The sequence below is a fragment of the Limanda limanda genome, chromosome 5, assembly GCF_963576545.1.
Source record: "Limanda limanda chromosome 5, fLimLim1.1, whole genome shotgun sequence".
NCBI lineage: Eukaryota > Metazoa > Chordata > Actinopteri > Pleuronectiformes > Pleuronectidae > Limanda > Limanda limanda.
Genome location: NC_083640.1, coordinates 21,001,850 through 21,029,721, shown reverse-complemented (window position 1 = coordinate 21,029,721; position 27,872 = coordinate 21,001,850). Strand labels below are relative to the sequence as shown.

General features: G+C 41.3%; 2 protein-coding genes across 4 annotated transcripts; one reads left to right on the top strand and one right to left on the bottom strand.

The window, feature by feature from the left end:
* Positions 1-1,292: 1,292 nt before the first annotated feature.
* Positions 1,293-16,709, top strand: ikbkb (inhibitor of nuclear factor kappa B kinase subunit beta). Of its 2 annotated transcripts, none has more exons than XM_061072241.1 (22): positions 1,293-1,317; positions 2,684-2,802; positions 4,269-4,363; positions 6,316-6,436; positions 7,315-7,384; positions 8,685-8,773; positions 9,387-9,476; positions 9,568-9,692; positions 10,228-10,335; positions 10,421-10,550; positions 10,973-11,167; positions 11,266-11,380; positions 11,757-11,880; positions 11,971-12,122; positions 12,291-12,352; positions 12,725-12,825; positions 12,916-12,965; positions 13,085-13,184; positions 13,755-13,902; positions 14,562-14,659; positions 14,956-15,049; positions 15,211-16,709. In XM_061072241.1, exons 2-22 carry the CDS (start codon positions 2,701-2,703, stop codon positions 15,268-15,270), a joined length of 2,229 nt encoding a protein of 742 aa, XP_060928224.1. In that variant the 5' UTR covers positions 1,293-1,317; positions 2,684-2,700; the 3' UTR covers positions 15,271-16,709. The 2 variants fall into 2 exon arrangements, with proteins under 2 accessions (XP_060928224.1, XP_060928223.1); XM_061072240.1 differs by having other exon boundaries at positions 1,301-1,429.
* vdac3 (voltage-dependent anion channel 3) lies at positions 16,706-26,368 on the bottom strand. Of its 2 annotated transcripts, XM_061072242.1 has the most exons (10): positions 26,292-26,361; positions 22,565-22,653; positions 20,356-20,427; positions 20,125-20,174; positions 19,034-19,186; positions 18,870-18,922; positions 18,490-18,717; positions 18,172-18,322; positions 17,713-17,770; positions 16,706-17,627 (listed from the first exon to the last, which is right to left on the bottom strand). In XM_061072242.1, the coding sequence occupies exons 2-10, from the start codon at positions 22,647-22,649 to the stop codon at positions 17,536-17,538; spliced, it is 942 nt and encodes a 313-aa protein (XP_060928225.1). In that variant the 5' UTR covers positions 22,650-22,653; positions 26,292-26,361; the 3' UTR covers positions 16,706-17,535. The 2 variants fall into 2 exon arrangements, with proteins under 2 accessions (XP_060928225.1, XP_060928226.1); XM_061072243.1 differs by lacking the exon at positions 22,565-22,653 and having other exon boundaries at positions 26,292-26,368.
* Positions 26,369-27,872: the final 1,504 nt, after the last annotated feature.

Below are 27,872 nucleotides of genomic sequence, written 5' to 3'. Positions count from 1 at the left end.
TTAATCCATTGTCTTAGTAACTGTTGCTACTAGCAACAGTGTGTTCGATTGAATAAAATCTGAATTAAAAAAACTACAGACGGATAAAGGTAGTGGAACATAAACTCCTGTATAATAATATGTAATCAAGGACAATATTCAAACCGGTTCCACAGGTTATGTTTACATGACTAAACGAAGCTAAATAGGACAACAAACGTCTATCATTACGACTCCCATGGTTCCCTCTCTCCGTTGTACCCAAGCCTTACTGGAAAAGATTAGGAAGCAGGACCATTTTCTAGAATAAACAGGAATGTTTTTTAGAAACCCTTCAGATAAAGTAAGTTCTTACGCAGTGAAACTTCAAGTCAGCATCATCAGATGTGCATCAGCAAATAGATCAAGTCTCTGGTTGTATAAAAGATGAGTTCTGTTTATACCTGATTCAAGAAAAGCAGATGATGAAATGAAAAACAACATTGGTTCATTCTGGTATTTTGGGAGGAATCATCTCCAAACATAACATCCACTGGATTAATGATTACAGAGTAGAGTTAGCAAATCATCATCGGTACAGTATCTGAATAACACACGAAACACTTTATACAATAATGCTTGCTCAAGTCAATTGATGCAATCTCAAAACGTTACGTGAGGAAATAATGAAGATGAGGTCATGAAAGCAGAAACAGGGTGACTGTCCTGAATGGGAAGTTTATCCAATCAAGTTGTAAAACTGAACTTCCTGTATGAATGTGGGACATTCTTTCCCAAGATAGTGGCACCAGGTCTCCTTAATAATATCATTAGATACTAATTCATCTAATCCATTACCGCATGTATTGACTAACATGAAATGTATTTTTAGAATTACAATAAGCTCATGTTTCCACTTTCAAATCAATAGATTCAAATTGATAATTACTTTGCTACAGGACCTGCTGAAGAACACTGAAGGACTACGGGGGCTTAAGTTAAGTTAAGTTAAGTTAAGTTAAGTTAAGGTAATTTGGGGCAGGGAAATAACCAACTGGTAACATGGTGGAGTTGGATCTATCTGCTAAAATCAGATTGACAGCCTTCAATTGCACAATATGTATGTTTGTACTTTTAAAGTGTGTGTGTTGCGGCTCACAAATCGACAATGAAAACACATGATTCATGTTTTCATTAATAAATCTGAATGGGTCACACGCTCATCTTTCAGACTGTGTATTGCTCCGCTGCACAAAGTAGTCCCCTCCTGGACGTGACGCGGAGGACTCTGCCTCCTGTGGGCGGTTCTCTGCAGGTTTACAGGAAACACGAGAACCAGGAAGTGGAAAGTTTGTGGAGGTCTGTTTGTGTCGCCAAACTTTCAAATGTTCAAAGTGTAACTTTCGGTTTAGAGGCCGGATAAACTCCGTGTTAAAGATACTCAGGTGTACACGTCACCTTCGGGTCTAAGGTAGGATTTAGTTTGTGGTGTTTACCTTTTTGACGAAGTTTATCTGCTTTCAAACACAAGAACTTAAACTTCAGGAAACAACAACAGAAAGTAAAGCGAAAGGAAGCGGTGTGATTGATGCTTGTTCTTTACATCGTGTGAACTTTATTTAGTTCAGTTAGTTTAGTTCATATTTCATGTGTGTAAACTTTTAAATACAAGATGAGGTGTTAAATCAGCTCTTTACAAACTATTTGTAATAAATCAGCTATTATTAATATTATCCATACCATCCTAATGTTACTATTGCTACTAATATTGTTAGTAATATCAGTATTCGTATTAAACACATACTGTAAACAGTTTTTAATAATATGCTTTAATGCTTATCAGCCCATTTAACTCAGACAGCAGCAGCAGAGAACTGATTTAGGTGATTGTATATAAAGTCTATAACATCTTATATAGGATAGAGATCATTTCAAAGTCACACAAACATCTTGTATAAGTAGAATTGAGGAAATATATCCATGTATGTGTGTGTCAATAAGAGTTTAAAACAAAATCATCATATCAGTGATGATGAACACATAATGTTATAGCAGCACTTTTGAGGCATTTTCTGCACTGTAATAATAATAAAATTAATACTAATAACTTTATTTGTATAGCAAACACGGTTACCAAGTACTTCACAGGAATCCATAGCAAAAATGGTATTCAGTTCAATTTTGAGAGCCAATCATAACATAGATTATCAAGACCTTCAAATGTATAGAGTAACCCAACAGTCCCCACAATGAGCAGCACTTTGGTGACTGTGGAGATAAAAAACTCCACTTTAACAGTTTATTTTGATACAGCAGAAACATAGAGAAAAACACAGGTATTAAAAACAACACTAAAGCTGACTCCATTATTTTAAGTGTCAAAGTCGTGTCAGCATGCGAACACCAAGACCCTGGAAATGAGGCACAAAGGTGGATAAAATATTAATTTTATTCCTAATGATTTATTTATTCCTGTGCTCTTCCAACTGTGAAGAGCCTAAATGACATATAGCAACAACCTGCAGTTCTGTAGTCTATTCTGCATTTGGCTCATATCAGCAGATTTCACAGAATAAATCCTCATGACTGTGGCAAAGTTGCAACCCCATTTTTCAATGTATCCACTGTATTTGTATTTATTTCTTGCTGGTGTGAGCCTCACAGAGCCACTACTAGTATGACTGTGTCCTAAGTTGTATCCTTGTTATCTGCTGTGCTGGGGTAGGACCAGCTGAGGAGGCCATGAATCGAGTTCCCCTGCAGCAGCAGAGCTGTGGGTCCTGGGAGCAGAAGGGGCGGCTGGGAACTGGAGGCTTTGGGAATGTCACAAGATGGCAGAATAAGGTACAGGATCTGCACGCTTTCTAGTGATAGTGGACCGAATGACTGGAAAATCCTCTGAGAGGCCGGTGGTTAATGAACATAGATTGACTGTGCTCAGATAAAAGATCAATTAAGTCACCTTAGCATTCCCCAGCAAACGTCAACAACATCATTGCCATGTTTAAATATACATTTTGTCAGGTAAACCAATTTATATAAAACTAGTACAAGCAATAAAAAGCAACACAAGGTACAAGTGAAAGTCTTTATTGTCTTCCATGTAAATCTTGTAACTTTAAAATGCCATCCTGAAAATCCTTGCTCAGATGTTTCCTACATTGAGTTCAGTTTGCTAAACCTTGAGAATAGTTTGCACTGTGTAAACTCTTGTGAGAACTCAAATCACTTGTTTGTTTCACAATTCTGTTTTTATGGGTTCAATAGAAATGTCCCAATCTAAATTACAAACTGTCGTAAACATAACCACAATGAAATAACTTAAAATGGAAATCTCTGTTCTAGAGAATTTGCTTCAGTTCAAGAAAGGGTTTTCACCTGCATATTTTTTTTAACCAGTGTGACATCAGTCCAGGAAGTTCTGTTATTACTACAGTAGAAATAGTTTCTATTGTTAGGATTTGACTGTAACTCACAGGATGAGAGTCGGGGGAAACCATGGGAACATGAACACGCCCGCTTAGTGGAGCTTCCTCTTCCTCTCTCTAAGAATCATCATCGATGGCGTTACTCACACTCACAGCCAACTTAGAACTTTCATTGATCCAGGCAGATGGAAAATATGCAGAAAATGAAAATAGAATTTCTCATCACCAGTTTGGTTTTTATAAAAACTATCTCTGTTGACGACCGTTCTTTTTTTACCTGAACATTATTGCTTTTAACTGAATCAGCCTTTGTCTTTCTGAAATGTGTTTTTGAGCTCATAAACTGATATTGTGTCACTCAATTATTGAATCATGTTAGTTTACATTGTCATATAATTGTGTTCTACTGCTATTAACAGTATTTCAAAAGTTATCACTTTACCACTACCCAGTCGGGGCCACTCCAGACTGGGTAGTGGAGGAAATGGGAAAACACAGGAAGAAAATGCGGGAAATGAAGAGGGCACTGCTGTGATGACTAAACTTCCTGTATAGGAAATTTCAAACAATATTGGGGGTTATTATTAGTTTACAGGTCACATTATAGGAAGTGGAGTTTGTGCCTTTTTCTTAATGATGTCATGAGTACCAGGTAATGAGATGTACCTGTGTTACCCGTCTTTTTCGGGAATACATGCCGTCAAATTCCCAGTGTGTGTTTGGTGCTCTGTGATCGCCGGTGTCACGATGCATGTGTACTCCCTTGTTTCTCTTCTTGCTTATCTGTTTATAATCAAAACTAGGGTTTCAGCCTAATTGGACATACAAAATTATATGATCATTTATTTTGTATTTAAGTTGCGTACGTGTGTGTGATTTAAGGACACAGAGGAGCAAATCGCTTTAAAGCAATGTCGCCAGGAGCTGAGCGAGAGAAACAAAGAGAGATGGTGCCTGGAGATCCAGATCATGAAGAGGTGAGTTGCACTTGAAGTTGCATCAATCCACAATCCACCACATTAGAAACATGACATGAACCAATATTCCTATGCTGTGAACAGACATGAACCATATAAGTAAAGCAACACAGTAGTTTTTATAGAGTCAGACTGATATCATGTGTAATAGGTCCGAAAACAAAAATGTCATTATCATTAACACACTTGAATGTTACGTTATCTATGTTGTATATTGAACATGTTGGCCTCATCTGTCATTCACAGTTTTAAGCTTACAGAGTTTTACAGGCTTTATGTGATGACATCTTTCACATCAATCTTCAGATATTTGTTCTGTGACCTGCAGAGAGTAAAAAATACAAGATTTACCAATTGTTTGGTTAGATGACGGCGTTTCACTCAAGCTGGTCTCTATTTACGGAAGGTTCAGGTCTCTCTCTCTCGGCAGTGTTGCACCTAAATGTGTGACACATTTGTTTCTTCAGCTTTTGCCTGAAGAAATTGGTGATTTCCCCGTTACGTTTAACCGTCTGAACTTCTTCATACTTTGCCTTAAAGCTTGTTTTGGCATGTGAGAATAAGAGGAGTTTTGGTTTGACTTGTTGTGACTCACTGTTGTGTATTCCATGACAAGCTGGGTGCTTATGAGTTGGACATTTGACGTTTATGTACCCGCCTGTGACACCGGTTTAGTGGAAACCACTATTTTTGTTCCATTTCACCGAAATAGAAAAGAAAATCACACAAGACATCAAATAGTTAGAACAGCGTGGAGTCTGGGTTATTCTGGTCATTTGGTGGTTATTTCTAACTGGCTAATGAGCCGCCTCCTCATTTTGTTCTGGTTTGGTGTGTGTTTTATTTCCACACACGTCTGTGACGTCCATTAGCACTTTCATTTTTGGTGTTGGGTCACTGGAGTTGAATTGTAGCTCATGCTGGGTTTTTTATTGTCTGTGAAATGTAATATTTGTTTTTGTATCATTTGTTGGTGCAACAATGAGGTAAAACCCACTTCTTTTCTAATCCCAATTTAACAAGTGTGTTGTTTTCAGACTGACACAACCGCAACTTTCACGTGCACCCACGCTCGACTCGTGGAAGAACCACAGGGCAACCCACCATTATATTATTACAGCTACTTAACAAAAGATGGTATCATGCACATACACTTAAAAACACATCCGTCTCGCAGTGTTTTTGAGTTGTGACGTGTTTATAGAGAGTGAATTACGTCTGCTGAATGTTTAAGCCTAAAACCAAGAAAGAAAAACTATTTATTTATCCCACAACCTCATGAAGGTTCACAGTTAATCCCACTCTCCTGAACTGTGACTCTATCCACTGAAAATGTTTTTATCAATCTTCAGAGAGGCAGAACTAAGATAAGAGAAACATTTTTCACATGAGATCACATGTGCAGCACTCAGAAAGGATCCTATCACTTCTAATCTTGTGTGGACTTGATTGATGGCCACGTAGCCAATCACTACAGTTATACAGAATAAAAACATTTTAACGTCTGATGACTCATTATTCTACTGAAGATTGAAGCTGTTGCAATGCACTGATCACATGTGTTCTAATTTTATGTGTTCAGTGGAAAACAGTTTTCCCTTTGGATCTGGAATCAGTTTGACTTTGTTTTCTTTAAATGTCTCTGTTTTGCTAAAAGTTGGTGTTGCTGAGAGAGTATCAGAAAAACATTGTTTCAATCAGTTATGTAAGAGCAAGAAAATGGAAACACACAAAGTTATACAGCAGGTCAGATGATTGGGGGGGGGGTTCTGGGGTGTGCATCTGGGACTATAAGTTATTCACCATGAAATTAGTTGGATTTTGTTGATTTATAAAAGTCGATTCCGAAGAGGAACATACGTCTTCTTTCATGTCTTCTCATTTCTTCTTCCTGAATAACAAGATGAGACATTGTGCAGCCCGGTTGAATGAAGTCTGCTCGTCTCTCTCAGGTTGGATAATGTTAACGTTGTTGCAGCCAGAGAGGTTCCTGAGGGAATGCAGGAGCTGGTGTCCGGCAACGACCTGCCCCTGCTGGCCATGGAGTACTGCCAGGGGGGGGATCTGAGAAAGGTAAAAGTCTGGGACAAACCACATCACCAAACACATCACAACAATCTTCAATTGATTATTTTATTCTCAAATTGAAGATTTTCAAAGGGCATTTGCTTGCTGTTCATTCTAGAGAAAAAAATCTAGAGCAGGATTAAACAAACTGTGTGAGTGTGCAGCCTGAGGCGTTGTTGGGGCCGAGCTGCCAGCAGAGGAGGAAAAAGCCAACCATTACAAACCACAGTGTCATAAAAATTTCAAAGCATCCCGGATGGTCAAAACGTAAGCGGCCAATTTGGGGGCAGATTGGAAAACGGCACCATCCGTTTTTGTCAGGACTGTCACAAGTTTCCAGCTGCGGAAATATGTTTTTTTTAAAGATGAATAAAAATGCTCCAACAAAATTACCGTATGAAAAGAAAAAGCTGATTTCCTGACAACTCTTATAAATCAAGAAAATAGCTGTTTTATCGCCAAATGAAAGGGCAGGAATTTACCAAACACTCTAAAAAAAAGACAGATCAATGCACCCTTTGCTAAGCCATCGTCTGCTTTGGGCGGCTGTGGCTGAGGGGTAGAGTGGTAGAGTGGTCGTCCTCCAACCTGAAGGTCGGTGGTTCGATCCCCAGTCTGAACCATCTGCATGCCGAAGTGTCCTTGGGCAAGATGCTAAACCCTGAATGGCCCCCCATAGAATAACAAAGTGCTGCAAGTAGATGCACTGTATGAATGTGTGTGTGAATGGGTGAATGTGAAACTGTACTGTAAAGCGCTTTGAGTGGTCATCATCAGACTAGAAAAGCGCTATATAAATACAAATCCATTTACCATTTTTATCGTTTTCCTCCCGGGATTTATATGATACAAGTATCAAGTGTCTGTGTTTGTGTTCCCTGCAGTATCTGAACCTCCCGGAGAACTGCTGTGGAATGAGGGAGGGCTCTGTTCTGATTCTGTTACGCGACATCTGTGAGTACCAGCTTAAAGAAGGACTGTTATTAGATCTTTAACGTTGTGCATGTGTTAGAGTGAGAGATTGATTTAATAAGCTGGCAGTGTGATTAGTTTCCTGTAGTGTGGTCATCATGGTCGTCACACTATTATGATGTCACCAATGACCATTAACCACCAGCCTCTTAGTCACGCCGCCGCATCTGCTCAGGCGCTCGCAGGTTTGCGTCAACGATCGGACACTCAAGTACGAGCGCTCGCATCAACAACACATTGTATATTACATGCTGTATAAACAGGTTGGAGAAAGGACACATGTGGGAGTACAGTGAGATGTGCACACACACACACACACACACACACACACACACACACACACACACACACACACACACACACACACACACACACACACACACACACACACACACACACACACACACACACACACACACACACACACACACACACACACACACACACACACACACACACACACACACACACAGAACCACCTTTTCCTGTTACCCACTAGTGGATGTTTCCTGATAGTGAGTGATCCCCTTTAACTGCCCGTCCACACCCACAAGCTCACAGACTCATACACACAGTTACACACACATACATTTAGCTGCCCTAAGGTTACGAGTTCCGCTTCATTGATCGGTCATTGCCAGCACACACACGAGTCACTCTTTGACGCACGTGAGGTGACACTACTGCATGAATTCAGACAAAGCCCATTAGCCTTTCACTTAGGTTTCACTAGACTAAAGACTTAGGTATGTGTATATACACGAGTCTTATCCTCTTATGAGTGGAATACCTATTTACATCACTGTAGTACAGTGAGAAGTTAGACCATACACGTTATATAAAGATGGACAACATGCCAACAAGCCAAAACATCTGGATCGCCTTCTGGTGGCTAGCTGCAGTATAGGTCATAAACCTAGCCTCCTCCTTGTTAGTAGATGGGACAGTCACACCCATCTTTGTTCAAGTATTCGTATTTAGTTTTCGATGCTAGAAAAACGGGAATGAAACATATCTATTACCTATTATCTTCTTAATAAGGTGACTATGTATTTGCGATGCTACTTATAAATAACCTCAAACATATCTTTGGCATTGCTGTACTACAGTTTATGTCCTTTATATACATTTTGATTAATGTTGTCTTTCTGACTGCCAGTTTTTCGGTCCATGTTACAGTTTACTTCTTCTATTAATTGAAGTGTATGTAAGTGGAATGCAGGCCACACTCACTCTGCCTTCGTCTTTTTCTTTTTCGTCTCTTCCCCCTCCTCTCCCGCAGCTTCGGCTCTGACTTACCTCCACAATAAAAGGATCATCCACAGAGATCTGAAGCCAGAAAACATTGTGCTGCAGCAGGGAGAGAAGAGAGTGAGTTAAAGACCCTGTGAACCATCTTCTTATGACAACTACACCCAAACCACAACAAAGAGGTCATATAAAGGCTTATTTGCTTCTATGTGGCTTATGTGGAATAAGTGCAGGGGACTTGTCTCTCTCACATCCACATGTTAACACTCACCAGTTGAGCAGAATGCTAGTGCACTGAATATTTACTGTGGAAAACTGAATCCCTTAACTTATGCTTGCAATTACGAGGCTGCATTGTTCTTACCTTCCTCCGTGGGGCCCCCTTCTATTTTGTTATGTAATAAATCATGTCATTATCCAGCCTCTAACAGGACACAGGAAAATGAAAAATGTTACAGAACTGAGGCTAGACGTATTAAAAAGGTCATATATCCATGTTTATGCACAGTGCTGTGTTTATAGTTCATAGAAATGTAACCAATCAAAGTTTATCTGCACTAAGTTTATAGTTTTGCATGAAGACTTCTTTTTGACTTGCATACCAGAGCAGCAGCAAATCCAACACACAGACGTGGTTTTTTTTGGAGTCGGGATTTAAAGGACAAACTGTCAAACTATTCCTACTATAGTTTGCTAACATCATATTGTTCTTTACACTTTCCCCTAATTTCAGTTGATCCACAAGATTATAGATCTCGGCTATGCCAAAGAGCTGGACCAGAGCAGCCTGTGCACATCATTTGTGGGAACTCTGCAGTACTTGGTAAGTGTCGGACATGTTTTACACAGAATTTTCCGACTTTGTTCTCGACAGAATTACCTTTTACCTGGAGCTTTCCTTTCCCATGTCTCAGGCTCCAGAGCTCATTGATAGGCAGCAGTACACAGTCACCGTGGACTACTGGAGCTTTGGGACCTTGGTGTTTGAGTGCATTACTGGATATCGTCCTTTCTTACCGACCTGGCAGCCCTTCCCCTGGTAGTACCACCTTTTTCAACAATTTCACAAAATCAGAAAGGAAATGAAGTAATGTTTTCCAAACTAGTTTCTCATTTCAAACTTTCCACCATTTGACACATCTCAAATTTCATATTCCCTTTTCCTCTTTTGCACCTCTGTCATTATAGTCTATGTTTTGTAAAAAGAAGCAGAACAATGACATTGTTCAATGTTAAGTAATGATAAGCTTAATTCCAAAGGAGTGTTATTGTTGCGTGAAGGAATTTTGACACACAATGACTAACATTGAATACAAAAATAAGCAAGAGTTGCCAAAGCAAAGAATTGCAGGATATGTGGGTTGTGCTGCAATGGCCTTGGTTCCTCTATAATATGATAGAAGAAAAATATACAACTCCACAGGGGTCTGGGTTGCATAGAGGCAAAATACTCCCCTTGTATTACATGAAACGTTCTCAGGTTAGAAATCCAATTGATGAAAAAACAAACATATGCAACTCCAGGCCTCATTTTTAGAGCTTTTCTCTCATATAACCCATCTGTTTCATTTCAGGTACAACAAACTGACGCAAAAGGAGGATGATGATATTGCTGTCTACGAGGCCCTCACAGGGGAGGTCCGCTTCTCCCAAACTCTGCCCCAGCCCAACAACCTCAACAGGTGGTTACATCTGTCACACACCAACACATGCACACAATCATGACTTTAATTACCTCAGTCTAATATGATAACTGTTGTTTGACAGTCTGTTGCTAAAGAAGATGGAGAAGTGGCTGAAGCTGATGTTTAAGATGTCGCCTCAGGAGAGAGGAAAAGACCCCGACGCCACGCCCAGCGACTGCTTCTCCCAGCTGGAGATTATCCTGCAGCTCAAGGTTGATTAAGTAATTCATTCATTTCATCTTTCACTTTCCTCTGTGTGTTTATTCAAAGTAAAGAGTTTAGATCTTTGAATCTGTGATCCAACATTCAACAAATTATCTCATAGACTGATGGCACAGCTGTAGTTAAATGTTACATTTGATTCTTTGCAGTAGCAATTAGGGAATGGGATCTAATATGACAGAAAATATCTTTGATTTGATGCGTACTTTGACTTTTTCATTTGTTCCGTGTCCCATCCACTGACATAGAGGAGGTGGGATTTATGACCTATACTGCTGCCAGCCACCATGTGGCAATCAAGGTTGCATGACTGTTGGAGAGCTTTCACGTTGTCCATCTTTATAAGCAGTCATCAGAACAGCACATGTACTTGTACTGTCTTCATGTGTGTTGTCCTTCTCGTCTCCCTCAGCTGGTTCACGTCCTGAACATGATGACCGCTAAGATCCTGGTGTACTCGGTCTCGGACGAAGAGACTGTGGCCCACCTGCAGCTGAAAATAAGAAAAGACACTGACATCCTTCCAGCCAATCAGGAGCTGCTGCTTGAGGCGGGACTAGTCTTGGAGCCCAATGCACTGGCCACGCAGTGTGCCGTGGATTACAAAGTAATATTTAACATTCACAGTACACACAGAATATTTAAAAACACATGGTGATAATGGAGTCATAGTATTATTATGTGTGTGTATATATGTGTCTGTAGGAAATAGATGGGCGACGGACAGACTTACCTCTGGTCTTCCTGTTCGATCGCTCTTCTTGCAGTTACGAGCCTCAGTTTACTCCTCGCACCCTCCCAGAAAACATCCGCTTTTGCCGTGAGTTTGATTTTTTGTCGGATATTAAAAAAGTACAATGTCTTGTTTTGTGATGTTTTTTTTGTTTTTTTAAATCTTTGTCTTTCAGTAGAAGTTTTGCATTTGGGTGTGTGATAAATTAGGTAAATAAAAAAAACAAAAGTTTTGGATATGGATAAATTATGTTCAATACGATAAATCGCCACAATCCAGCACAGGTTTGACTGCATTTGCTCCACATTCACTACTGTTATAAAGTATTATATAATATGTCTTATCTGCCAGAACTGGCAAAATTCAGACTACAAACTTTGGATTGAAATAAGATAACAGTAAACATCTGTTGCCTCTCTATAACCTTTGTGTGTGTGTTTCTTTGTCTCTGTCTTTTTCATAGAATCGAATCCCATGCACCCTCTGGCTTACAGCCCTCTGAGGAGGACTTGTGGCCAGGCGTGGCAGACCATCTCCTCCCTAAAGGAAGACTGGCAAAGACTGCAGCAGGGGCAGAAAGCTGCCATGTAGGACAAACACAAAACTCTCACACACAGCAGACACGTGTATGAACTGTTTGCTAAAAACAAACCCATTTCTTCTTCTCATTCTTTCAGCATGAGCCTGCTGAGGCACAACTCTTTCCTGTCCAAACAGAAGAATGAGATGGTGTCCCTGCACCAGCGACTCTTGGCCAAGCTTGACTTCTTCTCAACCAGTCTTCACATAGACATGGACAAATACCAGGAGCAGACAGCCACTGGGATCGGTATTATACCCAAATATACACCAAAACATCCTAATAGATAGAAGGGAGTTACATTACAACTGCGTTTCAAATAATGTCGGTAGCTTGAGAGCCAGGAAGAAAGTGCACATGAATGTGTCGAACAATTCAGTTGACCACCGACTAATGATAGTGTTTCTACATCTGTAGCCTCAGAGAAGCTCCTCTGCGTGTGGAGGGAGATGGAGCAAACTGCTGCCGGCTGTGGTCAGGTACAGTGTGCGTGCATGTACGTGTGTGTGTGTGTGTGTGTGTGTGTGTGTGTGTGTGTGTGTGTGTGTGCTGACATCTTTGTGAGGACCATTTTAAGCATAGACCTTATGGCATGAGGACATTTTGGGAAGCCCTCACTTTTTCAATGAGTTGCTTGAGGGTTAATATTTGCTTTGGGAGTTAGGATTAGGTTTGGTTAGGTTAAGGCATTTAGTTGTGATGTCAAAGGTTAGGGTAAGGGGCTAGGGAATGCATTATGTCAATAAAGGTCCTCACTAAAAATAGAAGTACAAGGTTGTGTGGGTGCTTTATTCACTTGTGCTGTAAAAAGACTAAACCCTGTGTGTGTGTGTGTGTGTGTGTGTATCCAGGCCAATGTGAGTGAATTGGAGGAAGAGATGATGCAGCTGCAGCAGGACATAGTGGATGTGCAGAGGCAGCCGTGGAGGAGCGGAGAGGCCCTGGACACATTGTAAGTCTAAACCAAATGTAACTGTAAAAGCAATGAAAACAACTGCTTTGTGATCTTCCATCATGCTCACGTCCCTGCTGTGATCCTCAGAGAGGGAAAGGCGATGGATATGTTCCGCAAACTCAGAGAGAGACCCAGAGGTTTGGACTTTTCATGCTTCCGCTCACTTTTTACCTAACACTCGTTATGGTGTTTCCATTTGAAAATAAACCTCCTTTTTTTTATTCTTCTGTCTTTCCTTTTCCCGTCCTTCCTTCAGACCAGCGGTGTCCAGGCGACAGTTGCGACGTGGTGCGCCTGGTGGATCAGGCGGTGCAGTTCTACGAGAAGAAGCTCAGGGACTTCTACACACACCTGAGGTACTCGCACACAAAATCCCCAGATCACACAAAACAGAATTCAGTACCATAACAACAAAAATCTAGCACGCCTTCTCCAGAATAACCAAATAATTATTTTATTGTGTTGGGGAAAGCACATACTTCAAAATGTCATAGTAGGAAAAGCAGAGATGTGACTAATAACATATTCACAAACAGGAGAGTGAAGTATTTATAAATGTGTGTGGTGTAGACACAGCCCTGAGACGAGGTCTGCTCCGGCTGAATAATAGAACATACTGATTCATATTTATAACTGTATTGTGATGGCCAAGTGCAAAAGGTGACAGATATGTAACATTTAATTAAGAGCATACTGATGTTTACAACTTGAGATTTGATTGTTTATTATCAAGTGTAAAGAATCACAACCCTATATTAATGAAAGATTTCATTCAACATTACACCTCACCATCACATCTGCGGTTTTAAATGAGTGTTTTAAAACGGCTTACACACTATCCATAATAACGCGTGATGAACAGGTACTTTTCTTCCGTATTGAGCCGCTGTTCACCGCGGCCACACTCCTGTGCGTGTGTTTGGCAGTAAGACCGCCGTGTGTCGTCAGCGAGTGATGGAGCTGCTGCCGAAGGTGGAGGGCGTGGTCGAGAAGATGGCCGAGAGCGAACAGGTCCTGATGAGTCTGCAGGAGAAACGACAGAGGGAGCTGTGGAACCTGCTCAAAGTCGCCTGTGTGAGGACACATGAACTGCTCACACACACACACACACACACACACACACACACACACACACACACACACACACACACACACATACACATGCTGCTTTCTTGATTGCATATAAACGTATAACACCAGTACATCCACAAACTATAATGTGACTCAGTAGAGCTGCACCAAATTCCATATACTCAAATATCAGTCCCCTAAATATGCCTGATTCATGAATTATTCCCTGGAAAACTGGGGAAAACATCAAAATGCCTTTTCTTGCAATGTTAAAGAAACTGGTGGGAAAAGATCCTGGATCCGCCCCTTTGTCCAGATCACAGCCAAAATGTGATGGGTCCTTTCTTGGCCCTTGTTCCATCTTTCCACCAACTTCTTTGGAAATCTGTGTAGTTTTTGTATAATTCTGCGGTTGCAGGAAGAATACAGATACTGACAAGTTATAATAAACTCAAATTAGATTGAATTTACCCAATTCCATTGAACTCTTGTTTATTTCTGCTCCGTGACTCATCAATGTAAAATAGTCCAGATGTCAAACGTTCAAATGACAAAAGCTCAGCCAATTCTATACAGTAACCGCAAGAATGTATTTCTCTTTGTCTCCCACATTAAGCAGGTGCTGAGTTAACTAAAAAAGTGCATCATGTTTTCTTTTGTAGAGTAAAGTTCGGAGCCCGGTGAGTGGGAGTCCGGATGGATTACGAACCCCCTCGTCGGTGCCTCCTCTGCTGACCCCCAAACAAAGTTTACAGCAGTTGTGAGTGCACTCACACACTCACACATTCACACACTCGACTTGTTTTTCTGAAATATTATTATATTAGCTACAGAAAATGAACTTTACTTGACATTCCACTGAGCCACTCAACTATTGGCACAGCTTTGAGAATTCTTTACATATTTCTGAGGTTTTAAACACAACTTGAGTCAAAGTTGTGGGAGTCTTCTTCGTATACTGACGATCACCAGAGACTTTACAGCATAAACACTTGATGAACTCTGGTGTTATCGTGAGTAGTATCTTCATGAGTCGAACCCTGGGTGTGTCTGCAGGGATGAGTCTCTGGTGGAGCAGAGCAGAACGTTCGAGAGTCGACTGCAGAGTTTGCTGCAGGACACCATGCAGGAGTCCGAAAACAGTATGGAGGTTTGTCCACGCGCGCACACACACACACACACACACACACAAACATGCCTCCCTCCCTCAGCTCTTATTCTCATCCTGTTTTGATGTCAAACAGCTGTCATTGCTTTTCTCTGAGTTATGTGGATGACTATTAAAGTCAAAACCCTTTGTTTGTGCCCCAGATGTTGAGTGAGTGGACGTGGCTGAACGGAGGCCAGAGTTTCTCCAGTGATCTTGCCTAAGTTGAGTTTCAGTCATGGATTACATGTGGTGCTGTGCTGCCTCTGTGTGGACGGGACGTGGCACTGCACCGAGACGTGGTTCCAGCTGTTCTGTCAATGTGAGTGGAGTAACAATGCAATAGATGCTGGCACATATTTGCTGAATGGGATTAGAGAGTAGGTACATCTGTTCACTGCCGAACATCAGAGCACTGAAGCCAATTATTACTGCCATAATGACTCACATCAGAGAAACTTCTAATATAAGTATTTATTGACCTTACCTGTAAGTTTAAAAGAACCATCAAATGAGTTGGGGGTAGAAGTGAACCTCATCATTCACAGTTCAACCATTCCACTGATTTCATCAGATGATCCTACCGAAGTGTGGTTAAACTTAAAATGTTTATAAAATCCCAGTTAGAACAATCCCAGTATGAGGAGAGATTTGCCCGAACTCTGTTGAAATATCCCAGAAATATATTTTAACCACAAATTTTCGTTAAAGAATACATGAATGTAAATAATGTGTTGCAGTGATCTGAAATATTTCCATCCTCTTTATTTGAAAAGACTTTTGCACATTAATCACAAGTTAAAAAAAAAAAAGTCAATAGTATTTTAAAGAATACATTTTTATCAGATTTTATATGTTTCTTAATGCAGCATTGTTTTTCATTGCAAAATGTATTTTCGCTGAATATCATGTAAGTTTATGAATAATATGAATGTGAATGTTTTTTTCTACATCCGCTGATAATGACATGGGGGTTTGACCCAGAAACAGGAACACCAGCACAGTTTGGTGCAGTCCAGTGTCCCTGCAGTGATTTTAAGAGATTCAAAAGTTTTTAGTGTGACTCAATGTTTATGGAGACGACACATTCATATCCCGTTATACTCACTGGGCCTGGTTCAAGATGGTGTTAAGTACAGATGATTTACATTCTAAAGCATAACTTTTGATTTTGAAAATGTTCTTTGTTGATTTTAAAAAGGGTCAAAATTTATTGTAAAACTGTGAAAGCAGTTTGTAAGTTAAATAGACTTATGCAGTAACGGCCTTTATTTGTATTGCATTTGAATCTGTGAATTTGAGATAAGACTGCTACAGCACAATGTTGTACGGCTGCATCATGAGATTTTTCACACTTACACATCCAATCTGTATCCTGAGTATTGTCGGTCGACTCTACTGTACATCGATAATTCACCGTGATGAGAGATGTTACATTATCCTGATGGTTGTTTGTGTACATACTGTTACGATTGTATTGACGTCAGAATAACAGAATGTTAGACGACATCCCTCATTGAATTTTTCATCTTGAAAAGTGTTTTATTTTTCTGTAAATGACGTCTTCTTCGATTCATTCCAATTTTTCTAAGGATGAGGCACAAGTTCTTCTTCCTGCGCTGTTTCATGTCAACCAAAATAAAATTAAACACTGATTGATAAAGTTTTACATTCTTTATTCCATCAATTCAATAAAATTAGGTTGAGGTCCTAACTGTTGACTAACTCTTCTACACAAAGCACAGCACAGATAAAGTGAAATGTAGTGGTAAAGGTTGAACAGGTACAGGAAACCCAACAAGACGAGGAGGCTCGGAGCCTTTTTACCAAAGAGGACCTGAAAAATCGATGTTTTGAATCAGTCGGTCCACTCAGTCTGAGAGTCACCGGCCGCTCGCTGTGTTTTCTGCTCAACGCTCTCCAGCCTTTATTGCATCTGTTTACCGTCACTGTACTTGTCAATGTGACACTGAAGTCAGTAGCTTCCCTCAAGCCTTGAAAGCATGCAACAAAACCACAACTTACCAAAACAAGCTTCTTCTAATCATCTGATTCACGTCTGAGAGACAGAATATATCTGAACTAAAATTACCTGAACACAGTCAAAATAAGAAAGGGGCCTCATGTCGTGTTCCAGAAATACAGATATGTCTGAGACAAAGTGCACTTTGTCGAGTCAAAGCGGTCACAAGGAGCACATTATTCAGAGAATGATTATTTTCATGACACATATAACATATGGGACCTGTAAGTAATGCAACATTTAAAAAATATTGCTTGCTTCTTTCAAAATTACAGTACTGGAGGTCTTGGAGGCTGCTCTGGGTTTCAGGGTTAAGGCCAAAGAATGTGTGTGTTTGTGTAGATATGTGTGTAGCACTCAGTGTGCAGGGAAGATGTGTATTTGTGTCGCTGTGTGGACCATTGTGGTGTTGTCACATTTGGGCTGTGTCTTCTTCTCCTCTTGTCCGTCCTCCCTCGGAGTCGATTTAGGCCTCCAGCTCGAAACCCATGCCCACTTTGTGTCCGCCGCCGTTCACGTTCTTCCCGTCGATCAGACCTGAGAGAGTGAGCTTCACTCCTGCAGGGAAGAGGGGTCAGATCATTTAAAGTAATCGTGCTGATGCGTTACAGGAAACAGGAAAAAAAAGAAGCAGTTAACCAACCTGGCCTGAGGATTTGTGTGTATCCAACTCCAACGAGGCAGGCGTTGTTCACTTTGGCCTGTGAGGAGAAACCAAACATGGACGGTGAGGTGACCATAGGGGGCAGAATTGTTCTTTACTAGTTACATAATTTGTTTCATGTATTTGAAGCAGCCTCAGATCAACGACTGCAGAGGAGTTAAGCTTTTAAAGTCAAGTGGTTTTGCAGAGGGAGTAGGATTAGAGACTGGTGTGGCTCTATAGTGGCTATGTTGACCTTTCTGTGTATATTTAAATAAGTGTTATAACTTTGTTGATCCCTGACTTTCCCTTTATCAGGATTATCAGGTCAGCAGGGTGGTATTTACCTGACGTCTACCAAATTGGAATTCCTAATTCCTCACTGCAGTTATTGTTACTGTTGACAATACTACACAGAACTGTCTTTATCATTTCAGAGGTTTTGAAGTCAGTTCTTACAGATAGGGTCGCATCATTGTCCAGCTGGTATTTAGCCCCGATTCCAAAGCGGGTGTTGTTGCTGCCGGCGGTCCAGGACAGGTGCACCGCTGTCTCCAAGTTGCTGTTCACCTTCTGGAAAATGGAGCCACCGAACTCTGTGCCATCATTGCTTAATTACAAAAGAAAAACACAGAAAAGGTAGAGGTGAGCAGCAGTGGGTGTTAGTCTGAATGTTAGGTTTCATCCTGGGGAAATGCTTCCTCTCTCAGTGGCTGCACTCGTCCACTGCATCACTTCCATTCCCCCGCCTCTCGAAACTGAAATGTGGTGACTCACACGTTGGTATGAAGCTGAAAGTCTCCGGCCTTGTATCCGAGGGCAAAGTTGTTCTGAGTCAGTTTGGACTTGGCGGTGTCAAAAGCCAACTGGTAGCCAGCGAGCCAGCCCTCGTAGCCCAGCACAGCAGCTCCGTGCACGGTGGGGCCGGCCATGTCGAAGTCCAGGTCACAGCCCATATTCACAAACTCCCGCTTGTAGCCAGTCTTCAGTTTGGCACTCTTCTTCCTGCAGATGGAATAACAAGGAAGAGCAGGAGGAAAAAATCATTTAGAAAGCACTGCATAATTGATATGTTTATTACATGCATTGATATTCACATTGTTTGTAAACTTATTGAAGACATTAAAAACTACTCAGCATGAGGAAGATGCTCTTACCCGGTGTTTGGCACAAATGAGGTGTCCAGAGCGAGCTTCAGGCCCTTCGCCAGCTGCAGAGAGAAAAAGAAGAGACACAGACGGTGAGATAATCATTTGAATTGAGGTTTTGTAAATGTTTAATAAGCGAGGTAAAGTAAATTCCTCTCCTATGTATTTAATACCTGGTCCTCTATGGTGACTTCTGTGGTCAGAGTGTTGTCTGTGTTCCATTTCTGGTTGAAGCTGAGGCCCAGCTCACTCATCTTGTACTTGGTCTCCAGGTGACCGCCGGACTTCCCCGTGTCTGTGTTGTTGGAGCCGGACGTGGCGAACTCCTGCGGGTCGGAGAGGGGTGGAGTAATGAGATGGAGGGGGTTGAGTGGTGGTGGATATGGAAAATGAGGCGTGAAGGGAAGCAGAGAGGCAGGTTGCTACATTACAGCCCAGCTCTTCAAATAAAAGGAGAGAGAGAGAGAGTGAAGAAGCATTCGGGGAGAGAGAGGAAGGAAGACAACTAAGGTGAGGGGAAGGGAGCATTGTTTCTCGGCTCTTCCTCTGCCACACAATCCCTCTCCGGTTTGTATGACTGGCTATTTGTTTAAGATGGAGACGTGAGTTGAGGAGGAAAAGTGTAAATAGAGTCTGGACTGCGAGTTGGAGAGGCAGCTTGTGGTTAAGGGGGGGGTAACTTTGTCACTTGGACAAATTTCTGCTGCAGAGAAACACATGGGGGAAAGCCTGCACACACTGTCTGCACACACACATCTAAATGTGTTACCCGGCAGTGCCCGTGTGTTTAATCATTACATATGTGCACACACACACACACACACTCTCTCACTCTCTCTCTTACCATCTGACAGGAGCATCCAGAGAGGAGGCAGAGAAAAGAGAAAATAGAGAAAGTTAGGTAGAACCACACGGAGCTCACATGCAGTGATTTCACCGGGAGAAAGCAGAGCGATTTAAAGTGGAAACCCTGGTGAGAAAATAAATTCCCAGTGTTTATTTCAGTGAGGTTTGAGTTTTGTGGCGTGTGGGAAACTAAACACCAGCGTTCATTATGGTTTTACCATGGCAACCGGTTTATGGCAAAACACACAACAGTTAGGAGGAAGCTTGTTGGGCAGACGATGTTACTGAGTCTGTAAGTTGGACTGATCTCGGGCTGCAAACACTATGAGTCATCCATGTATACCACAGAACGCTGAGAGAAAGGCCTGCACGAGGAATTTGAACACTTAAGGCTCTCAGGGAATAAAATAGTACTTACAACTCCGCTCTGGGACTTGGTCTTAACATCCAGCTTCAGAACTCCGTAGCCTGGGAAGAAAAGAAACATCCGGAAAATTTCAGAAAAGAAAGGATGGAAAATAACAGCAGGGCTCGGACACAGCTGCAGTGAAAATAAACAGCTGGACTTCAAAGTGACACTGAGCAACAGAGATTTCTCTAACATCAGTCCAGCTTCATCCAAAACATTTTATAAATCTGGTGAAGTTACCATAGCCCTTGTTGAAGATGTCTTTGGCAGATTTGCCCAGGTCGGCGTATGCAGGAGGGACAGCCATTGTTCCTGAGGAAACACACATGTACATACTGTTTAGTCTTATTCACAACGACAGAGAGAAAACACAACTACAAAAAACTGCAGTTGGCTGAAGTACAGTCAGAGGGATACTCCAGCAATTTAATTAAGCACCTCCATGAAGCTGCAGGGCTTGCAGGAAGGATGCAGAATGTGCAGCAGAGGCTCAAATATTTGGATTTTAGTGCCAAACTCCAAATGTGCTGGAGCCTGCATCTCCCATAATGCATCGTGATAGCATCTTAATCACTCACACCCTTTGCCAGATTTTTTGTGACACACATAAAGTCTGAACTGAGACAGCCCTGCCTTAGAGCAGGGGTTCCCAAACTTTTCAGCCTGGGACCCCCAAAATAACGGTGCCAGAGACTGGGGACCCCCAACGACACTGGAGGTGGTTTATAATGTTGCGCACAGCCACGCACATGCACTATGCATGCATACGTGCGTGCGTGCGTGCATTCTTGTGCATGTCTGCTCAGGTAGCCTCTCCTTCTCCGCTAGCCTGTCCTGTTCCTGTGGCCTCCTCGATTTGGTTGGTATTAACCAACGTTTCATTGTGACTGTCAATAATTTTCAGCTGCTTTCCAAAAGAGTTTTGGCCAGCTACCGTGTGACTGGTGCTGCTGTAAATTGAACTGTCGCTAACCTGTTTCGTAAGATAAAAAAATGAAATTTTTTTTTGACTCTTATTTTGAAGAGGGGTTTTACCGGAAGGATGTGCTGTACTAAACGGCTGCTATGTCTCCTGTGTCTTCTTTAGGCTGAGGCTTTATTCAATACAACAACTAAACGCTCGGCTACAATTGCATGGTTCTATTCTAATATCAACTCATATGTATATATTATAAAAAAAAAAAATAATTGTATTTTTTTTTTGAATGCATTTCGCGACCCCGCCTCTGTGTCTCGCGACCCCCCGGGGGTCGCGACCCCCACTTTGGGAACCCCTGCCTTAGAGGACATGATTGTAGATATCATTGTTATCAAAGAAAGAGTAGCGCTGCCCATTAGAACTAGATGATCGATGGAGTGCCCCTTCAAAATAAAATGCTGCAGACAATCACACAGAATACACAGAATTTTGCACCTTTGTGGAAGCTAAGCAACGCACCTCATGCAGCAGCTCAGAGGGCAAAAACAAACATAAAGAGCAGTATTCCCTCACACTAAAAGCACTGCAGGAAGCAAACAGTATAAAAGAGAATTCAAATCTCTGCCTAAGTTGGGCAAATATATTTTAACTGGTATATCCATGTGTGTTGGCACCATTTAAAATGAGGGATCTACCTCAATGTGTCACCAAAGGTTGTAATAAATAAATACTGATGATGAAACCCAGGCTCTCTGGAGAGGACCTGTCTGTGATATCCTGCATCTCCCCCCCCATCGTCCATGTGAAACCTATTGATTGCCTGGCAGCGCTCCATTAGCAGGCAGCAGAGCTTCTTACGCTAATGGGACTCCCTCTCTTGCAGAGAATGTTAATAGGCAAAAATAAAAACACTGAGACAGAGTCAGAAAATCTGCTGCAAGTGTCACTACTGTATTTTAATATTAATAAGATCCTCATCATGTTATGCTTGTGGGAAGAGAGGGATATGTTACTGTATGTACAATGTGTAATGACAGAGTGTGCAAGCCAATGCAGTCTAGATAACGTGAGCAGTAGCAGGTTTGATAGTCAGCAAATACGAGTCCTGCAAACCACTGCACTGCACCGTAATGCTTCAGTCAGTCATCAGGGTCCCCTGGGTCGGTGTGTGCGTGTGTGAGTGTGTGTGTGGAGGGGGGGGGGGTAGTTTTGACAAGGTGACTTTGCAGGAGCAGGTAGAATATCCTGCATTCACTAACAACCTAAACCTGGATTAATGGTTTACTACAAGCTTCCCTTCCTTCTCGTGCGTCTTCCGCTGTTAATCTCCTCCGTCACCTCTTCTCTGCAGAGGTTGGAGCGAGGAGGGCGAAGCAGCTTCATCAGCAGACGCATCGCTGACTGACCCAGTGCAGACGATCAGCGGGTATAAATATATTTAAAAAGCCGGTGCAGCCAAAACGCGATCCAGGGACCCTGATGATACGTAATCTCTTTCTATGAACATACACACACACCCCCCCCACTCACCAGGCCCTTTGGGTGCGTGGTGCTGACATGTCCCACAGTGTCCTTTGTTCTCTGGCTGCTTCACCACACCCCCCATCTCTGCCATGTCTCTTCAGAGGTCGGGAAGCACAAGGAGGGACAATTGATCAACTTCAGCCAACAGTCCCGTTCTCTTCTATGCAGGCTGCTCGTAGAATGGCAGTGATCATCTTTCCTTCGCATGCAGTCAGACCCCCAACTATTGCGTCACCCTGTACTGTAAATGTCAGCAGTAGGAGCCCTTGTACTTTGTGCACTGTATTTGAACAGGATAAGACCCGTGTGCAGCCCTCATTTGAAAGATTTTCACCTTTATCAGACAAAGGATACTGATTAGCTGCATGAAGGCTACAAAACGATGAGCAGGTGAAATACTGAAGTCCCCGTGTCCCTGATACAAGAGCACAGTAAGCACAACACGTCATAAACCTGTCGTCTGTCATCAGCATCTGTCCGCGAGTGTTACATCAACGGCACGTTAAAGCACAGTGTCATTGACCTCTGGCTTGTCATGTACGTGGACTACGTGAGCAGAGTCCAGGGTGCAGCAGCCTCTCTCTCCAGGTTTACACTTTACACTTTCAGAGGTGGTGTAGTGTTTCAATCCCCGGAAAACCTGGTTTCAAATCCTAAATACTTCTTTAAATCAATAAATAAATATGTTTAGAAACATCCTTAATGCATATTTATTAATTAATCATAAAATAAATCATTTTTGGCCAGTTTGTGCAGCAGAAACAAACACAACATTGATGATTCAACACCGTTAAAGTTAATATGGTGAAGTTGCAAGATAATAATTTATTTGGAGTTATTTTTTAGGCCAGCTGCTTTTAGAGCTTTTCCACACACAATAGGTGCCTGTGAAATGTGAGATTCATTATTATTCCTTATTCATTATTATAAAAATATCAATAACACCAGTTGTAAGTTTAACATTAACAAAAAACACAGGACAACGTGCTCACACCTGCCGATTCAGATGTCCCTAACTTCTGTTGCACAATAAAACCGAAACCACCTTTTTCAAAATGGGACCTGCTCAGTTTAAATCCCAGAGAAAGGAATAAATCTCTCAAATGAAATAACCCTGATCTGACTGTGTTCTTGTGGGACGTCATTGGACCAATACGATCCCTCGGACACGGACACCTGACATCCAGTCACAGTGCGTGCCACAAAGCCTCGTCCGTCTCTCCGCTTAGTGTCGCTCTTCATCTCTCACACCCTGAGCCGGTGTGTGGCAGCTGACCTGCTCTTCACTGACCACTGGACTGCCTCGGTTATTTCACTACCTCTCAGCTCTGTGCCCTCTCACCTCCTGCGGCACAACGTCCATTTTTGACTCCTTCCCTCCGAGCCTTCCTCCCTCAGTCTCTATATTTAGCGCAGGTGAACATGACACTACAACACATGTGACCAAGTTTCAAACCTGTGCCCTTATCCAAGTTCAACCTGTTAAAGCCCCTGCAAGCATCAGTGTATTTCTTTGTATTTTCCACTTGTATTCTTTACTGTACTGACTCTAACCCTTGATCACTAATCACGACACAAACGCTCTCCTGCCGCTCGTCTGCATGAGCAGCAGCCACATGGCAGCCATGACGCGGCTCAGAGGTCAAAATGACACAGAGGGAAGTGAAAGTAAAAGTGCAAACAGCAGTGGTGGTCGTCAACCAGCAAACAAATAGTATCTTTAAAAAAACACTGTGAAAATACAAAGTGTGTATTTACTAATTAATTGTGTGTTTCCATCTTCAAACATTATCACAAAGAAGAAGAAGTTCAACATCTTGATTGATGAAGAACACAAGGACACATTTTGTGTCATAGTTTCCCTTCTTATAACAGAAACTGTCTCTTACATAAGGCAGTGTTTGATTCTCTTACTCTCAAAATGTCTAATCAAACATGACAATTGGCAGAAGTCCTACATCTCTATACATAAATTATATGATTTGGGCAATTATTGTACCATTTATAAAATAACTGACTTATAACAGTAATTTAGCAACTTAATTTGAGGACCAGCTCTGGGCGACTGCATTCATTTTCGTTTTTATATCTGTGAAGCACTTTGTATACTGGATTTTCGAAAAAGTGCTATATGAATTAAGTGAGAATGTTAATTTCTACATACAATTTTCACTAAAGATAAATTATCTAAATATATAATGTTATATATTTTTGAACAGAGGGGGATCTTTTCTAATCAAGCATGTTCCCTTACGTTTGGAGAACATGATTTGTAATCCGCTGCATCTCTGAAACATTTATAAGAAGGTATGACACACTTTACCTTTATCAAAAACCCTGCACCTCCTGTGATGTGTATAATATCTCAATGAATCATTCAGTTCTGTTGAAGACGCTGATAATCGAACCCTTGTTAATGGACAGATACTAAACATTGAACTGGGTAAACGTGCAGTTGCCCAGCCCCGGCTGAACCCTCTGATAACATGAGACCAAGGCCAGTGTGTGAGGCGTAGAACTGGAGGAATGTGCGGCTGTGAGATAAGTTCAAGTGCAGTCAGGTGACACCTTAGAAAATGTATAGCCTGGATGTAAAGCACATGACGAGGTGGAGTATTTGCTTCAAGTATCAGAATCAGAGACACTTCCAGTCCACCTCAGAGAGCATAATAACAACAACTGCTGTTTTGTGTGTGTTTTAAGAGGCATGTGTCATTCTATACGTGTTGCATCATGTTGTGTTGTTATTATTGAGTTTTTCCAGCCAGGAGACAGTCTGGTGCTTGATCCACAGGCCTGACTTCTTAAGTAAGAAGATAAATGACCACAATAATAATAACAATGATATCCATTCAGGCAATTCCTCTTCATGTGCTATATTTTCATTAAATGCTTGACTGATGTCGACTGTAACGTTTGTAGTTTTATGTCTAGTCGGGCGTTTCTGTGGTTGTTGTTTTTTTAAGCTTTTGTATCTTTGCTCTGTACTGTAGATGTTTTGTTTTTGTCTGTTTGTTGAAATACAAACATAATAATTATAAGAATAAAAGAATAATTTAACTTGTCCATACAGGCTGACCTTGATGTTGGAGTCCCCTTGTTACATCATCTGTGTCTGATGAGACTGAGAGGATTGTGAAATTACCTGTGAAATGACCTGGTGAAGAGCATGCGTACAGGCGACAGACAGATAAAGATCCCTGTAATGTGTCTGCTCATAAACCAAAGTGTTTCAACGTGATTTATGGCTTCAGATCGTCCTGTCAGTCGGTGGATGATGCCTTTGTTCTTCCATGGTGTGCATGACTACCAACACAACACTTTTCCCTTTGTGTTACACACTCTTGTAAACAATCTATCAACACACTATCTCTATATATCTGAATAAAATAAACTATGTGTTGCAGCACAGTGTTAAAAACAAAATGCCACTTTACAGGAGATAGGAGTCCTTATTAAAAATAAACCACTTCTAGTAGACTTTCTGTATAAGTATATTCAATATCAGGCTGTTTTACAGTTGTGAAATTCAGTGACGTGAAGGCACACAGGCCTGAACTGTGCTGCTGCTGCTCCTGCTGCTGCTGCTGCACTCCCACCCCTTTATGTGTGACTCACATATTCTACCAGTAAAAAAAAACAGAAATGACAGCAGCTACACTCTCGACCAGATCCGACCATGAGACTCTAGCTTGTTTAATATCACATTTAGTTGAAGTGAGGGGTTTCCTACCTGTGTCGGAGGTTCGGAGTGCGCGGACCTGGTGGAGGCTGTTTGGCTGCAGCGGAGAACTGAAGGAGAAAACAGACACACTCACACTGGGCAGGCGCAAGACCTCCGGATGAGGGCGGGGCCTTTGTGTAAGCAAATAAAATACAGACAAATAGTGTTGTGATCCAAACATGAAGCGTGTTATTCCCGATCTCTGTTTTACACGTTAGATCAAGATGATGTCTATAAAATCCTTAAGATGTTTGTAGCCTAAATACAGGCGCTATCAAATTAATTTCAATCTATCTATTAAATGTGTATCCATTTGAACAAAATATTTAAAAATTCAATCAACAGCAAGAAAAAATAACATAGCAGATTATAAGTATATAAATATATACCTATATGAATTTACTATTAAATCCTGTCTGACAACTGCAGATCATCTGCTACATTTCTTTAGTTTATCCATTTTATTTTATTTCAGGAAGTCACTAAATGCATATTTCCCTCCTTCAGAGAACTTCAATGACTGTCCCAGATTACCCAAAGCTTGATGTCCCACATTATCAATCATGTTTGATAAAGTGGGACATAAAATACAATTTGATAACAATCTGAAATATTGTCTTATTTATGATTTATATTCTCCACATTCATCTTTATCTTATGTCATTGACCTTGTCCTGCAATTCCAGGGACTGGGGAGGGGTTCTGATTGACAATTGCCCCGCCTGTTTCTGTGACATCATCACACGAAGTCATGTGATTTCAGTCGAATTGTGTCCATGCAAAGCTATAGTAAATCAACTAGATTTTGTTGGAACAGGAAATAAACAGACAGAATCTTAGGTGTCCCACATTGTGTCCCAGATTCCCCTAATTCACTCTACTGAGCTGAAATTTTAACTGTTGTCAAATACATATATGTATTATTTTTTTCAATATAAATTAAGATATGGAACAACACAATTTTGTGAGGAATGTGCCTAAAAGAAAGTCATTGCGAACATTTCATTATAGGCCTACTGAACCACCGCACCTGTTTTGGTGTAATGAGAGTTTTCTACCGCATGGGGGCAGTGACCTCTCGCAAATATCGCTGATGGCAATATTGAGGAATTTTACGCCCTGAGGCGAATTTGTCAGGCTATGAGCAGTTTATCTTACCTGCACGCTTCAGTGGCTTCACAAAGACAATAGTATTACAATATTATGAATATTATTATATCTATGATAGTTATAATCTAGGTTAAGTATGGAGCTTTACAGTTGTGGTTGTAGTGAAGTAGGAGGGAATTTCCAGACAGCCTGGAAGGCAACACTCAGGGACGTAAACCTTTAATCACACAGAAATACACCTGCTAGAAGGTATATACATATATTATATATACTGTACATACTCAGCATTTTTTTATTCTACTGCACTTTTTTATATTTGTATTCTCTTGTCTACCTCATTCTGAGCTGCCTGCTGGTGTAACAACGGATTGTCCCCAGTATGTGGATCAATAAAGTTTTATCACATCTTATCTTGTGTTTAAAGTCTTATCTGCCTTTATGAAACACTTGTGAGTGTCACATACTATTTCAAATGTAATT